A 17,224-nucleotide genomic window follows, 5' to 3' on the forward strand; every position below is an offset into this window, starting at 1 on the left:
TAAAGCACCTGAGCAAGGCAGTCTCTCTGCGAGATGTATTTCACCTGAGGTGGAAGTCACTGAAATGCAAAGTGATGGTCTGGCATCTGGTGAGGCCTGATCCACCACAAATTCCTTCACCAGCATCCCGCTAACGAGGACCTAAATTATGACAAACAAAGGCACCTGAGCACCATCAGAGGCACTTCCACCTGCCCCCTGTTTATTGGCCGTTTATTGCCTGCTCATGTGGTTTAGCCATGGGGCTATAAAAGAGAAGGACCAGGAGGTGGGATGGTTCTCACCTCCCTGTTGGGGAGAGCTGGGGTCAGAGCTCTGGGCCTGGAAGTCTCCTTCCCTTCCTTGCACTATTTAAAGGTAAGGATTTTTAATTTCAGCCTATTTTGCTTGAATACTTTTGTTTGTTTGTTTGTTTTCTTCTCCTCGTCCTCCAAGCTGTCTGGTGCTAGGTCATGTCATCCCCCTTCCTCCTTCACTATAGAATAGAAGTTATCAGGGCAAACACTAGCGTTGGGTTTTCAGTTCCGCTTGTGAGGATAGCACAGCATGCAAGGACAGCAGAAAATTTGTAGCAATTTCTATAAAGCCTGAAAGCTTAATTTTTAGCCAAACACATTAATTGTCTTGGTTTTTTTCAACCATTAAATAACAGATGAAGGAAGCTTTCTAACCAGAGCATGCTCTATCAGATGGGAAAAATCCTGTCTAGTTAACCACAGTAACAAATCCTATGAAAAATGGCTTTCAGAGATTTGAAAGGCAAAACCAATATTCAGAAACAAACACAAACCAAGGTGTGATTGTGGATGACTCACTGTCCCCTAAAGGGTGACAGAGTAAACTATTAATAGGGACATCAGTGTTGCCATCCAGTTGGATTGTGACAATATTTCATTATATTTGCTCACTTAGAGTACTGAAAGCACAAGTTTTATCTAATTATTTGAGACTCCTGGGTTTATTATAAGAGGAAGTTTTATCCCTGAACTGTAAATGGAGGCTGAAAGAAAACCTCCCACAAAAATAAAACCAACTCGTTCTGGTTTGTTTGGGTTTTAAGCCTAAGAACTGTTGAACGTCTGGGGTTGTTACACTGCCTTATGCAGGGCAAAGAGGAAAACCAGCCCCGTCAGTAGTCTCAGTGCTTCTCAGAGAAGCTGTGCTGATTAATTTGAGTTGGGAAGACTGGCAGGACATTGCATGACCCAGATGAGACAAGTGCTGGCTTGTTCGGCGACATTTTTCTACAGTGCATTAAGAGCGATGGTGCATCAAGACTATCCAGAGATCTGAGTAACATTTTCAGAAGCACTTGAATGCGTCTGTCATCTAGGGCAGCATTTACAGGGGAATTCAGGCAAGCAAAGATGTAGGCGGGTGCCTGACAGTTGCTTACATTAATGAAAAGTGGAAACACTCAAAAAGGAAAGCCATCCTGTCACTACCTGGTCAGCTATCACTATTTTTTTTTTACTCAAGACAGTTTATTTTCCCTGACTAATCTCTTGTTCTTCCTGGATATATGATATTCCTTATTTTTCTTCTAGTGCTTTCTACTTCACATTACATATTTTTCCATGATTGTTTTCAACAAAACTTTAAAAAAAAAGAATTATCTGCCTAAGTGAATTCTTCTGGGCACAGATCAAAACCGTTTTATATTCAGGAAAAGTACATGCATTCTAGGTGGTAAGACACAGTGGAATAGTATTACTAGCAGATGATCTGATTTATTAAATTAAAAAAAACCAAAAACAAAATCTATACAGCTCCATGTATTAGCTAATTTTAATGATGCGTATAAGTGACTAGAGGGGTCTCCTGAGCCGAGTTAACCTGGCTGCAGGCCTGCTGGGCGAGTCCTACCATGGCTACAGAGCTAGCGCCTGAGCACACAGTCCCTGCTCCTGCTCCTCTGCTCAACGCTTCCAGGGGAAACAGGAGAACTGCTCTAAGGAGCAGGAGAAAAAGATGGCGAGTGTGTGGAGCTAGATGCTACGCACATAGTAAGTGTTGCGTAGAGTGATGGCTAAAGGAGGTGTCTAGACCAGGAGTGTTGGAGCTGTAGCCAAGCTCTGTCAGGTGTAAACCCCTGCTGCTGCTTTTTTTCGTGAGTGCACGTACATTGCTGAAATCCTGACTTCAATTATGCTTTGTCTTTTTGAATTACTACCTAGGCTAGTAGGTACAGCTCCAACCTGTATTTTGGTGATCTTAATTTGGTAAGGGTTGGCTATTTGTACTGTCACATACACCTATTAAATTCAGAGACAAATGTTAGAACAACAATGTCTATGCAATAGGGCTAATAAAGGGCAGGATTTAATCAACCATTTCTAATACGTTTAGAGCCCTTCAATATAAATAGCATTTTCTTTATAATATGGATACTTACAACTTCAACGTAAGAACATTTGAATTTGGATCTGTTTATAGTTTGCAGCTAGAAAAGCCAAAGGCCAAAACTAACATCTAAGTTTTACAGAAGGAAAAGGTTATTCAAGTGCAAATTAGCAGCAATGCAATTTTAAAAGCAGTAGACTCGGGTAGAATGAGCTCACTGGAGAATTTGTTTCCAGATTGCAATGGAAGTAACACCCAATATTTAGTAGAGAAATGTTATTCTAAACTTGGAATACTACCAGACTGTATTTGAATTCTTGTATTGCTACATTAAGAAAGATTTTGATTGCCTTTATTTTTATCAGTGCTTTGTTGACCATGTTAAGGTTTCTTGCACTGTTGTGCAAACACAAGGGAGCCAGAGCCCTAAAAGGCTTAGTTAATTAGGATTTTCTAGCTGGCATAAACAGATGAATTCATGGTAAGATGATACATGAGGTAGTTTATATTTTACCAGAAATGGTAATAGTCTTCTGTGTGCCTGGGAATAACAATTGATCTTGAACTCGAGCATAAAGCTACTAATGCTTATTAGGCTGGGATGTGTGTAGGCCAATGTCCAGGGCTGTTTGACACAGATGAACCTGTACGTTTGCCTAACAGCAACGTTAATAATAATGTTAGAAGTAGTACAAATGTAAATGAGCACGTCATTACCTAGTACCATGTGGGTTAAATGAACGTACATTGCTGAAGAAAATTAGTAAGCAGGTGAGCTAGGGCATGGAACGGCACACTGGCGTGGTTTAACGCCAGCCAGCAACGAAGCACCACGCTTAAGGAGAAGATGGCCAACAGACTTGAGAAACATCGCCTGGAGACAGAACTACTCTTTCCTGCTGTTTCTCAGTATGGCAGGCAAGGGAACATCAGCTGATCTTGCATATAAAAGTGCTTACCTTTTTAGTAAGAGAGGGTAACTTGGCTCTTCTCGGTTTCTACCATGAAATATGAGAGCTCCGGTAATGGTTGCTGAAAAGATGAACCTACCCATGAAAAAAAAGAGCTGCTCCTTGGCTCTGGCTCTGCTCTAGATCTGGCAGTTAGCAGCTCCCTTTCTTCCAAAGTTTCAGCAAATGTCGATTCCTGTCCAAGATTCAACAAAACACCTAACACAATTTTAAGAATGTCTTTGTACTTCTGCTGGCCTACCTGAAGTTTAGTTTGTCGTATGTTTTGCTTTCAAAGAAAGGCCAATAATTACTGGTGCTAGGCACGTGCACTGTAGGCTTTATTCCAGAAAACCCAGACTTTTAATTTAAGATCTTTTACATTAAATACTAGACTGAGGACATTCCTTAAAAAAAAAAAAATCAACGTGATATCACTTTCACTTACAGCAACTACTTGTCATAGATCACTGTAGATCTAAATATGATCCTAAATATTCTCTAACAGATATCAACTACAAGGTTGGCCAAAAGTGCTTATGAAAAGTCAAACCTATTTGAACGGCTGCAGGTAGAATTGGCTCACCTGACTTTTCTCTCACAGTGATATTATCCAGCAATGGCCTATCCATCCTAAAACAGGGACATCTCTGGCTGTCACAGTGCTACCCAGGGATTTTGTATTAGCCTCCTGCTAGCTGCCAGCACTGTCCGTCTAAATCATACTTGCATTGTGGTCTTACCTTGCTGAGGAAGGACACGACAGCACAGCCACAGCCAGGAGGTCACAGAAAGGATGGCAACGATTCAGCACAGTATGTGCTGGGCAGACAAAGCTCAAGTGTTAAACCACTCTCACCATCACTCTCCTTTATTTTACCAAAAGTAGGAGATGTGAAATCAGAAACTATAGATACTGCAAGAGGAAACTGGCATGCGGAGGGATGCACAGAGGGCTGTGTTTATCCCCTGGTTTTCTTCAGATCACAGTGTGAAAACTGGGAGGGCAACTGGCAAAAGAAATGCGGTTTAAAGCAGTCACCCAAACTGCTGTAACAGCATCTGCATTTACCAGGAGCATTTTCAACACAAAAATGCCCCATGTGAGCAGATATAACTGAGCATCTGGAGAAGCCCAACTATTTGAAGAAGGAAACAGATCAAAGAAGTTAGTAGATGCTGTACTTTGAGCAAAGTGCCTAGCCGCACCAGCGATGCCAGGAGCTGTGATGGTAACTCACAAAGCAGGGCCTGAGCTAACCGTCCGGACACGGCTCGCAGGTATGGCACGCACTTACGCAGGGGCACGCGTGGCACCCGCAGCAGCGGCCGGACGAGGTGATCTCACGCTGGGGAAAGGGAGGAGGCACCAAATAGCAGGGTGGTGTCATGCCCAACCTCACCGGCAAAAATGTCACATCAAAGGCCATCAGGCGCATGGGACCAGGCAGCACCTATAATGAAAAGATAAGCCTCAGCGTGACAAGTTTGCTCCAAGGCAAACGAAATTGCTTTTGATGCAATTTAGGTTCTATCTTACGCTGTTGCACCCAAGCAAAGTTTTATGCCCAGTTGAAGAGCTATATTGTTTCCCAAGCTGGACCATCTGAAGGCTGTTAACAGGAGAAACCGTTCTGTGACTGTGGCAAATACTACTGCCTGTGCTCCCGTAAGGTACGGGAGCATTGCCACAGGTTCTGAAACACAGTCTACGCGGAGGACGGCACAGTCCCACTCTGCATAGCACGGTAGCTCTGATGCCACTGAATAAGCCAGCAGCTGTGGAGTAATTTGTTCCTGCAGTAATTCATGCTGAACTTGAACGCTGATCAATTACTCCATAGGGCTATAAAATTACCACGGACTCCTTTTAGGCTAGTGTCATCTTGTGAGCTTAGGATTTTGAGCATTAATTCACTAAAGAATGTAACTTTTACAATTTTTCCGCACAGAGGAATGATGCAGGCGCAGGGTGGATGCTGGCATCGTACTTGCTCCTGCCTCAGCACCTCCAGTGTGAGCTCCTATGTTTGACTGCTTCCTGGCCTGGTCTCTCATCACTGATGCTATTGAAGCAAAATATTTCTTTATCCAGTTAAAAAGTTGTAATTCTTCAATGACAACTTTACCAGGCTCGAAACAGTGAGGAAAATTGCTATTAATAAAAACTATAAAGCTTTTTACGTGACATTTTCACAACTAGTCTGAGCAAAGGTAATGTTATTTAGCCTCATTGCCAAAACAGGCAAGAAAGCAAATTGCATAATTTCTCTAAACCTTTTGTAGACATAGGCCTTACAAACCTTTTAAAAGAAAATCAATTAAATAAGATTCTCAGCGATGCCCCGGCTCCTGACTTGGTGTTAGCTTGATATTTATTCTTCACTTAGGACTCCTTCTCTTGCAGCGGAGCTTGCTGTCTAGATAATTACTGAATCTTGTTTAGCTTTTGATTTTCAGTCTCTCTGACATCTTGTATTTTTGCCGTACGCTGCACTGCCTAAAACATCTAGAACCCCAAATCTGGAATTTGACATGAAAAACGCTGACCTGGGAAGTCACGTGAGCCCAACTCTCTGAGGATCATCATCTTTTTTTATGGTGGGAATTCTGCTAGAAGTTTATGGTCAGCCAAAACGGGTGTAGCCATCCCCTGGGCTTTGAGCTGAGCAGTAAGCACAGCTTGGAGGAGGACAAGGACACCACAAGCCACCCTTCGGCTCTTCGGTTGTGGTTTGGCTGTCCTCCTTTGCCTGCAGAAAGAGAAGAGGTGAAGGCTTCCAACTGCACAGCTGCGGGATTTTCTGCTTTTCGGAGCCTTTATGGAGCAGATTTGCACCATGCCTCATCCGAAGGCTAACAAGCCGGTATTTTTAACTCTGAAGCGCCGCTGTCTCTTTCTTTTTAGGTAAGCATACAGATAGATGGCTGCTGTGCAAACAGCCAGCTCAAATGCAAGAGGTAACTGTCAGCTCCTGTTCCCTGTGAGCAGAGCCCCCACTTCTCATTTTTAGTGGGCTCAGATAATGGAAACACCTGCAAACGGCTACATTTTTTTTTTGGCTACTTAAATAACAGTAATTGTTAAATTAATTTTGCCTGACTCCAAATGGCCATTAAACTCTGGTTTTGTGGCAAGCTGTACTAGACCACCATGCACCTCTTTTTAAGGTTTCCTTGCTGTGTGCGAGGCACTTTCCAGGCAGTTGAAGATGTATCGCCCCTTTTCTGTCTGAGCTTCCCAGATTCTGGGACAAATATGTCAAGTAAAGCTATTTTGATCAATTCAAATTCCCTTTTTGGAAGCCATCCAAGGCAGTACTCTGTACACTTAGCGTTGCACAGTTGAGATCGATTTTTGTTCTTTTCCTCTTTCCATGGACTAATATATCAATTTCCCTTTCGCCAACTAACTTTATAGCAGGGTCTCTAAATCATGGTAGAAGCGGTGTGCTCAACGTGAGGAGAATTTGAGGAAGCTTCTTCAAATTCAGTAAAAGTCATTGGCATCCTGTTGATACTTAGATATGGAGAAGCATGCAATAACATGCCTACTTTATTGTAGCCTGAATCTTGAAGGCTCCACGTCCCTGTATAATGTAGAAAGCCTGCAGCAAGGTGAATACTAACTACACAAAATGGCAGCAGTTCTTGAACTTCATACCACAAGGAATCGACTTGCCGGTTGGGTATTAAACATCTGTGGGTTGCACTTTGAAAGCTCCTATTATAGGCTGAAGTCTCTCAGAAAATCATAGGTGGCTTTAAGTCTGCATTTGCAAAAGCACTCATCTAAAAGTAGATGAGTTCAGATAAATATCCTTGGTGACTAGCATTTACTCTACTTGATAGAAAAGGGACTTAAAAACTAGAATATGCTGAGATGATTGTGACTGTTGAACTTGCAGCTTCAGAAAAAACTGCACAGAATGTGCAGGCCACATGCAATATGAAATTTTTACTGGTATGCATTTTATCTAAGCCAAACCACCTCTTCAGAGGAACTTCCCTGGGCTTCACTTTGTAATTTCCCCTGCCTCCTCCTCCCCTTCCTTGGTTAAAAGTCAAAAACCAGTTAGGTTGATTCTTGCTATTGAAAATCTAGTCAAAACTAACAAGTTGGTAATGGCCCATTGTGCATAAAAACCTAGCAAAATACTCCACAGCTTCAAGGCTTTATATAAAATAAATTGGATGCAGGCGCATTCTTCACCATCCTCTTAAGCCTGCCATCTGTGCAGACTAAAAATAAAGCAGCAGTTTAAGGAGAGGTTTGATGAAATGCATCTGAGAAATGCATTGGTAAAGCTCTGCCAGGCTCTTAAAACGACTTTGAGATGCTAACCCTGCGCGCTGCAGAGGGGCTCTTCATCGCTCTCGTTATTCAGCCAGCCTCTACGCGACCTGCTTGATGGGCAGGGTAACTCCATCAGCGTAAGCGAGATGCTGGCTGGTGATGTCCCATTAGCCAAGAGCTCTTTCTCCGTGAGAGCAAAGTTGCTGCCAGCCTGGCAGGAAAGGCAGATCTAATTCAGCCAATTTATTCAGGGAGTAAAAAGGCGGCAATTAGCTGCCTACATTTAACATGAGAAGATCCTCAGGCACAAAGTGGGACTGAGGTACACATGTAGGGAAGTATCGTCAGTTTGTATGACGTGAAACTTTCCATCCACTCTGTCAACAGCCGCTAGTGCCCTGTGGTCGGGGATTTCAGCCGGGGGATTTAATGCAGCTGCAGTTTCTGCCACACCAACGTGACAACGCGGGACAGTCAAGGGTATCTCATGCTCTGAGAATTTCTCCACCTCCCACGTAACCGCTTTTCAAACTATGTCCTTCTCTTATTATTGTTGCTACAATTATTACAGAAATAGGCAAATGAAATAGTATAAAATTGTATAAAATATTTATATAAAAAATACTTTGAGTGTTCTATGTGCTTAATTATAATTAATTTAGAAGAATGACACTCAGAAGTGTAAAATCATCAATTGATTAGACAGTGAATAAAATCGGTGCTGCCGCTGCTGCCTTCTGTCAGCTGAAGCCCCAGCGTGCTTCAGAGTGACAACGGGATTGCATTAAGAAGCAACATGATGAATTCAAGGTGTCAGGAAAGTAAGTGGCTCACCCAAAGTCAGGCAGTGCATCAGTAAGACATCCATTAACAGAAATTAACGGGCTTGCTCGCTGCTCACATCCGTTACCCAGGAGGAGGGCTGAGCCAGCCCTTCTGATGGTAAACGCAGATCGTTTGGGGTGGTTTTTTCCCAGCAGCAAGTGTTTCGGATAACTTGAGCAATTACTGCTGATGAATAAGAGTGATCTTAAAACTTCAAGACTTGACTACGTCTAACCTCATAGTAGCAATAGTACAATCATAACACTGCTACCTAAATACACTTGACAAGATATTGAATCAATCTAGTATAGAACATCTTGCCATGCTGTGATAGTGAGATTAGTAGTTTAGAGATGAAACTTTCTCCATGAGGTGAGGCAATCCATGAATAAGCTCCCAAGACTTAATATCCATAATATTGCTGATTGATAATGTCACCTAGTTTGTTCTTCCAGTAACTCAATTCCTCCCCATCTTACTCTCTGACACAGGAGACGGACGCAGGACTACCGTATTTTCCCCGCGATGCTGTTTATGAAGACTACCCACAGTGAGTTCACGCACGGTGCCATTTCTTCTTTCCCTTCGCGCTTTTCCCTCCCTGCTAGCAGCTCATTTCTGGCCAGGCAGGGAGTCGCGGCAACCTCCTCGGGGCCCGTTTGCCTTGCAGGAGCTCTGGCAGCACCAGCCCCCGTCCTCAGACCTTGCAGCCATACCCCAACACGCCTTCACCCAAAAAACCATCGGAAGGCCTTAGCGTGGCAGCCCCCCTTTGCAGGGCACCGGCCCAGGCCGCCCCTCCAGCCCTGCCGCCATGTCAAGCCCAGGGAGGGCTCGGGGGCTGCTGCCTCCCGCCGACGGGCTTGTCGCCCACGCCGGCCCCCTCAAATCTGCCTTTAGCAGCATAAAGCTTGAATAACCCCACCCTCCACCCCCTCTAGTGCAGAAAGCCTACCTGCACGTGCACGTTTTCTTCTCAAGTCGCATGGTTTTTAAGTTATCATCTGCTAAAGCAACGTCTCGCGCTCACTGTATTTTAGGACTCGTGGTAGCGAGCTCTGAAGCTTTGGATTTCCTGTTAATATAGTAGCGTTAAAGAATGATTAGAAAAAGGGCGTTAGGATTTTCTTTCTTAGCATTTCCAGGAGCGCATCATCAAGTATCAGATTCTCAGAAAAGTTCAGGATTAGAAATTGTAAAATACGGGCTTGCTTACACAGCAAAGCAGGGCGCCTTTCTGCAGCCGAGGTTTACAGGAGCAAAGCACCTGACCTAAGGATCCCTGTCATGAACAAGAGCAGAACAGCTTTAAAGTGATGGAAAAGTTTATTTGCCCGTAACGGATGGCTGTGTTTCCAAGAGCACTCGATGTCCTGCAGCCATTAGTATTCCCAAAAACCAGGAGCAAATCTTCTCGCCAAAACCACAGCTCACCGGTATTTTTAGCAGAAGTACCAGGCACATAAAACAAAAGACAAAACAGACCCTGATGCTAAGATGTTTTTAAAAAAAAAAAAAAAAAAGCATCTCTCCTTTAAGTTCACCCAAAGTCTAATTTTGATCTAAATATTTCCACAGGAAAGTAGGAGTAAAAGACAAAGCAAGTGGGTTTCTGAGGAAGGGAAGTACGTGGAAGGCGGCAGCAACCTAGAAGAATGTAGGTGCCCTTCACGACAGCACCAAGCATCATGCAGCAGCTCTCCGTAGGAAGTACGATTTGTTGTATGCAAGCTGGTCCCAGATAAGCTTGAGACAAGACGAACTATCCGTAACAGACCGACAAAGCAATTTAAAAATACAAAAATATTCCATGCAAATGGTTCAAAAAGTTTATTGAATATTTAATTTACAAAAATCATATCCCTATGAGGTGTTCTATGCAAAATCGGATAAAATAAACTGCATATAAAACCCAACCCTAGTAATGCAAATACAACACAGAAATGAGACCATGGAAAGGAGAAGAAAAAAAAAGATATTGTGACACACATATGACATTCATTAAGGATTGTCCCAACCATCCAAGAATCGGTTCAACATGATGCCTTCTTCCTAGATACATTTTACCATTTTAAACAGCTCTTCTAGATTCTGTTGGTCCAAATTTACAGTTTATAAAAATTCTTTGCATTCTTTCTTAGCTACTACACCAGTTCTGCCATTCCCATTTTGATCAGAAGGTGGAAACAGACAGTACATACATTGAACATTAGATGCAACTTGCTATCTTTGGTAGGGACCCTAGATCTGCAGTGAAGTCAGCTTTCTAGAACTACAAGAATTTCAGTTTCAGTTTTGGCAAAGAACAGGTTTAATTTTGTTGTTTAGCAGAACGTTACTGGCAGTTTCTGTTGAACATACAAAAAGTATAGTTGTCTCTTGTACGGTTTCAAAATGGAGATCATTTCTATGGGTTTTAAATCTAATTACTTGTATTACCATTCCTTGACTCAAATATGGTTACCTAAAATGTCATTACTGCACAGCAGGCCATTCCTTGTGTGAACAAAGGATGTATTGCACACAGAACCCAACTGCAATTCCATCCTGCCTTTCTGTCTCCCGTTCAAAGCAACGAGACTACTCCTGCAGTAGTCACACAGACGTGGATGCCAGTTTCCCTTTGAACAAGGAGGAACCTCGCTGAGTGACTCAACCCTTGTGTAGCAACTTTTTCAAGTTTTCCTGGGAAAGAGGAGGGTGAAACGAAAACAAAAAGTAAAGAAATTCAGGACAATCAGTGCTAGAGTGTTTGCAGCCCTCCTCTGGGATAACATGGACAGGAGGAGCAGGATCAGGAAAAAAAATAATAATTAAAAAAAAAAAATCAATGCAAGAGCCAAGGAACTTCACTTTAAAAGAGAAGGAAAAAGTAACCAGACTGTTTCCTTCATAACATTACTATTCCATAAATATTGGACAGTATTTGATTAACTGCCATTAGCTGCAAGTTTCAAGCATTCTCTTTGCTTTTTCAAGCACTATCTGGAAAAGAAAAGAAAAAATTATGCACCTCCCAAGTCCTCCCCACTCCCGCTTAGTGGAAATGCAAATAACCTGCATAGCCATGATCTTCTTAGCTGAAAACATTTAGTGGAAGACTATCTAGACTTAAACACTAAGTAAATCTGCTCACTTATGAGTAAAACATGCAATATTACAACAGACAGCTAATTGTCCTCGAAAAGGCTTTCTATGACAATTGCTAATTTGGCAGAGAAGAAATGTTTCCAAATGCATGAAAATCTTTTAAGAGCCTTAGTGAAGAACATAGTAGTTACAATATATTAGCGATTTCTGTGGCATAAACATTTTAAAAAGCATCAGCAAAGTATTAAATATAAAAGCAATATGTATATACCCCTCCATCCTCAGAAAAGCATCATGATTTGTAGTGTATTAAGTCAGATTTATTGACTGGGGAATTAAGGCATAACCAGTAGACAATAGTCTTTATTGTCTCAGCTCCACATAATTCGCAGGGAACAACCCGTATCGGCCTTTGCAGACACCCCTCCACCAGCCGTCATCAATCATTTCTATGTTTGTGATGATGTCATCTGGGTCAAAGGAAATCTCGTCATCACCCGCTGGAGAGAGAGTTGAAGAGGCTCAGTATTCGCACGGGAGCGGTCCACGCTACAGTCTCACCTATCAACCCACCATCGCTAAAAATAACACAGACACCCGTCACCTTCCTCTCTCCCGTCAGGGCGTTTGAAACAGGGCACCGGGCAATGACACTCTGTAAAGACAGACGCTTTGTCATCCTCTGGAGTGACGAGGTAGTGGGTTACCTACTGCATTTTGGGTGCATTTCTAAATTAGAGCAACAATTGCTACCTAACACACTGAGAACCGCTTTACTTTCTTGATCTCTCCTCAGAATTAACCAGTCGAGATTTTAAACAGCTACGTATGCCAAGGGTTAACAAGAGTGTTAACACTTGGTTAAAAAAGATTTTGAAAACTTCCACCATTTCCAGTGGCTAGTAGTTTTCAAAAGTGTCTCAATGCTATTGCTAAATCACTAAATTTCTAATTCTTCATATCTTCATTTCATCTATAAGAGACTACAAGATGAAAGGCAAAGGAAAAATCCAGACTTACCTGGGCAGAACAGAGTTTTCAAAGACAAGGTTGAAAACAAGAGCTTTGCTTACCAGCTTGATAATCATAAAGGGCTATGGCTGTAATTCCAAGTTCATTTTCGTATTCATCATAAGCGTTTTCTTCTAGAGAGAGAGGAGAAAAATTAAAAGCATGAAGCACACTACCTGTCACCCGAGCTCTCTTCTACGGTGCTCCTCCTTTAATTCTACTGCTAACCCACATAGGAAGCAGGGAATAAACTATGCAAGTTTTCAGCAGTGCTGACTTTCTTTCTGAAATGGATTCTGTCCCTACATCACACACAATTAAAGCCTGAAAGGAAGCGTTCACTAGTAGGCATTTAATACAGTATAAAATAAAAATGATCAGCCCTAGAATACTTTTGTAAAATGTGACAGAACAACAACTGAGCCCAAGATCGCTCTGTAAGAGACTCTTTAATGCAAGTTAAGTGTGCGTGTCGGGGGAGAGGAAGGGGCCTGTTTAAAATTCCCAGGTTTTCATACCAGAGCAAGCAGGTTCATTCTTCACACCTCATTTAGTAACCAGAAGAGGTGAGAAAAACAGGAATTCAAAAGAACCTTATTCTTTTTGTTTCATTGGTTTCAGACATCCTTACTCCACTCCCTCATAGGCACAGAACATATCACATCCATTTCAAAGTCCAAGAATTGCTGACAGAATTTTATGTTTGGAAGGCCAGCACTAGCTCAACACACATTTAATCTCCATCTCTGTGCTTTTTTCTCAAGTTGAGCTGCATTACACAGGGTGGAAATGGTTACCTCGACATTTCTTTTTAAACTGATACCCTAGAGAGCACTGTAATTACTCCAATATCATCTCACAAAAGTTAAGTAACTTCAACCTTGCTCTAGCCATATCTGAATTTCCTAATTAAAGTTTGTTGGTGGAGAATCTAAAAAGTCTCATCAGACTAAGACTTTAGAAAACTAGGACAGTGCGCTATCAGCACAACTATTCATTAAGCTGTTGCCCAAGGAAATAATCTTTCTCTTAAAGTGTTTCATATCAGAAACAAACACTCTACCTGCTTGGTAATGGTCTCCTGCCCCTGCCACTTCATAGACAGTCTCTGGTTCATATTCTGCCTCTCGCTGACTCACTGCTTCTTGGTAGTCCGACTCTGCAGCTTTGTAGCCGGACTCTGGCTCACGCGCAGCTGAACACGTTGCGCTGGAATTCTTGTAGGCAGACTCTGCTTCATAGGAAACTGCATCCTGCAGAAATACAGGTGAGATTCGTCAGGGTTTTGTAAAAAGGTTCCTACATTTAGGATCAAAAACCAGGTACTGAAAGTGATTCTAACAAACCTCATAGACTGGGCTTGAGGGTGCCTTCTGCTCAGCTGGCTGCGTGGTAGGAGATGGCGGTGGAGTTTGTTTTTTGGCTTTAGCTTGTTCCTAAATTGAAGAGAAAGAAAAACTTCAGTGCAGTTTAACCACTGACGTCATGACACCGAACAAGAAACAACCCTCCAATAAGGCAGACAGACAGCATATTCTGTAATAAACTGATGCGAGCAGGGAGCAGAAGAGGGCTGGACTGACTGGATCGTTAGACCTGCCTGAAGGTTTAGACTGGCTGTACAGCAAAGCCTCAGAAATATGGCAAAGCAGAAGAGAAAAAAGTGAAGAAACAAAAACCGCACAGTATGTATGCATGCGTTTAAAAACAGAGTACCCAATGTTCTTTGGCACGTTTCCATAGGAGCTGCAGGGTTTCTGTGTTCAGTATATTCATTCTGTTCATTAGCTGGCTGGGCCTCATGTCCCATTTTAGCATAAGTTTAGAGAACCTGAAGCCCGCATGTTCTAATTATACAACCAACGTATTATCTTTGATGAGAAATGATCCTGCAAGCTCTTGCAGGTCTGCAAAACACCTGCCAAGGAAGAAGACTGAATAGGTCAGACAAAGCTAGGTCCTATATACTGACAATGAGGGATTCAAATGTTCAGAAGAGTTATATGTGGCAGAAATAAAAGCAGTATTGCTGTTGTATTCTGCAACACAAAGAACGTGGATCTGAATCAAGTGTTCTGGCACTCAAGCACTTCACGCTGTGCCATCCCACCTGTGAATCAGAGGGCAAATCCACAATCATCATTAGAAAGCCATTCATTAGGAAGCCAAGATACAATAGCGCAAGAAATGCTACGTTGCTTGCATGACTTACAGTCTTTTTTTTTTTTTTTAAGCTAGCCATTTCATTTTGCCTCTCTTTACCATAAGGAAAAAGAAAACTGTGGATCTAGGGCCAAACTTTCTTCTTTATTGTAAAAAAAGAAGAGAGAATACATGTTATGGGAGACTGTGCAACTCCAGTTGTTTAGGTCCATCAAGTCATAACTCCCCAAAGGATCCTCAGGAGAAACTGTAGTCCAGAGATGAAGTGATAGGACTCCGTTACAAAAAAATTCTTCCTTTCCTTTGTTTGTCACAGCTCAGAAAAAATACATCTAACAAAGAAAGCAAAGCGTGTCTTGAGAACAGCCAGCTTTGAAGACAATTCAAAGCTTAGTGCTGTGCTTTCTGGAAAAAATCTGTCCTGATGCGAACAGTCCTCCCCAACTTTTAACTCATGTGCTACAGATAAAAAAGCACCAGCAAAGTGTTTATTAGAAGTCATATCTAAGTTTGGGGACAAATTAAGTAGTATCAATCCATTAACAATGTCAAACATGGCATACGAAATGGGTCTCTGCAATCCAGACTACAGTTTAGGATAGCCACAGCATAATTGCCATAAAAATTTAAATTGCACAGTCCCCCCTCAGGCTGGGTTTCTTCCACACTGACACGCTCCATGTGAAAGAGCACCCTGCCTTGTTCTCTAAGGTAGCAGAGGCTAACTAAACCATGAGGCACCCATTGATTCAAACCAGCAGTTAAAGAAGAGCTCCCTGAACGCCATTTGACTATGTGATATACGTGAAAAGCAAAACAGAAAAAGGATTACCAGTAAACAGGGTTCTTGAAGGAACGCAGTCCATATGTACGTTCCCATTGTGGGAGTACATATGCCCACATACTTTCTTAAAGTGAGAGAACTTTCTGCCTGTGCAAGGAAGTTCACTTAAAGAAATAAAGTTCACTTAAGTCAAAATCTGTCCCCACCCTTTACAGTATCTGTGGATGGTGTGCTTATATCCCTCCCCTTTTCATGCTCAGCTTGTGAGTGAGGGGCAGTGCAGCCAGCGCCATTTCAGTTTCCCCTTAACCTCGTCGTCCCTCCCTCAGTGTCTGCAGAAGCACACAATTAACCATGGAGGTGTTCAGTCTGGAAGAACATTAATCATCTGGTTACGGTGAAATTTAAATACCAGCTTTGGAAAAAAACTTCAAATGTGTCCAGGCAACAGAATCTTTGATGAAGCACAAGGAAAATCAAACATAACGGCTTGAATTTAACCCACACTTACAGCAAAAATAACAGTAAAGAAAGTCAGTCATTTTTGAGAGAGAAAGGGGGGGAAAAAAAAAAAAAGACATAACAGTTCAATGACTCATGAGAACCTGTGTTACTACATTCAAACCCTTCGGAAAACTGTTTCTTCAGCAGGAGGAAACCTCAATGAAAAGCTGAAATGGGTAACAAAAGCCCAAATTCACCACCCTCCATCTACAGATCTTACTTATGAGCATATGATCGCCCAAAATGACTGGCAAGAGAGCTAATGGAGAAGCTGAACTTCTTCCTCCACTCAGCCCAGACTACAAATCCATGCAACGGAAGGGAATACTAAGCAGAAAGTCTGACTACTTTGGCAAGATACATATGACCAGTCATCATCTCCTTACTGGTAAAAAAAAAAAAAATGGCTCCAACTGGGTTGGAATAGGAATAGTCTAATGGAGAGCCATTCAGCATCCGTAGCATGAAGTGGATTGTTTCAAGATTGAGATGAGCGAGACAGACAAACTGTTATCCAGGTCAGACTGAGAGAACTGAAGAAGTCACTGGAAGGCAAAGAAGGCCCAGTACCAAAATGCACAGGGACAATGAAAGCCAACAGGATGATGTCCTGCCTTACCCTAGCCACAGTGCTGGGCAGCAGAGGTACCTGGAGAAATGCACGCACCAGTCCACTTGGCCAATCTCAGGGCTGTACCCAAGACAAGCCTGGACACAAACCTTCTCTCAAAAAGAAGCATCAATACTTTCTGTGTCAGCTGTGGAACCTTTCAAAAAATTCACAGAGCAGACTTCCCACTTCTCGCTGAGAACTGTGAGACAGGTCATCTATCAGAGCTGAAGGACTGACACGTGTGAACTTCAGAGAGTCCTGTTCTCCCCACACCTATCGCTTAGGGCAACTGCTGCCTCAAGGGAACAGAGGATCTCTCCTAAACCATATTATACTGTCGTCACTCATAAGCAAAGCAGGAAAGCTCTGTCCTCCAAACGGACCAGAACTCCAGAGCACTGGCACATAGCTGCTGCTCCTTGTGAAAATGCAACTGTGGTGCAATGAAATCACACAGTATTTGAGAATATACTGATATCCCTGCTTGTCAAGACAGAGCGAACATAAAGGGTATGCCCCCTGGAGACACTGCTGCCGCCACATGAAGTACCTCCTTGCATCTTGAGGAACATCGACCTGCTTGTAGCAGAAGTGCAGAGCAAATAACGTACATAAAGTACAGAAAAGATCAGTATAAGGTATCA

At 42.5% G+C, this 17,224-nt stretch overlaps 1 protein-coding gene and 1 long non-coding RNA gene across 6 annotated transcripts in view; one reads left to right on the forward strand and one right to left on the reverse strand.

The window, feature by feature from the left end:
* The first annotated feature begins 305 nt into the window (after window positions 1-305).
* LOC127016587 (uncharacterized) lies at window positions 306-10,228 on the forward strand. Of its 2 annotated transcripts, none has more exons than XR_007766502.1 (3): window positions 306-357; window positions 8,858-8,965; window positions 9,994-10,228. It is a non-coding gene; the product is annotated as an uncharacterized LOC127016587 (long non-coding RNA). The 2 variants fall into 2 exon arrangements; XR_007766501.1 differs by having other exon boundaries at window positions 312-357; window positions 8,871-8,965.
* Window positions 10,229-10,230: 2 nt separating this feature from the next.
* CTTN (cortactin) overlaps window positions 10,231-17,224 on the reverse strand; it is a 28,013-nt gene continuing 21,019 nt past the window's right edge. For all 4 annotated transcript variants that reach the window (XM_050897185.1, XM_050897184.1, XM_050897183.1 and 1 more), the window contains 4 exons: window positions 13,863-13,952; window positions 13,580-13,769; window positions 12,579-12,650; window positions 10,231-12,005 (listed from right to left, as the gene is read on the reverse strand). In XM_050897185.1, the coding sequence (XP_050753142.1) occupies window positions 11,869-12,005; window positions 12,579-12,650; window positions 13,580-13,769; window positions 13,863-13,952 (489 nt within the window). In that variant the 3' untranslated portion in view covers window positions 10,231-11,868. The remainder of the gene's footprint in view (window positions 12,006-12,578; window positions 12,651-13,579; window positions 13,770-13,862; window positions 13,953-17,224) is intronic.

Source organism: Gymnogyps californianus, chromosome 5, assembly GCF_018139145.2.
Source record: "Gymnogyps californianus isolate 813 chromosome 5, ASM1813914v2, whole genome shotgun sequence".
Taxonomy (NCBI): domain Eukaryota; kingdom Metazoa; phylum Chordata; class Aves; order Accipitriformes; family Cathartidae; genus Gymnogyps; species Gymnogyps californianus.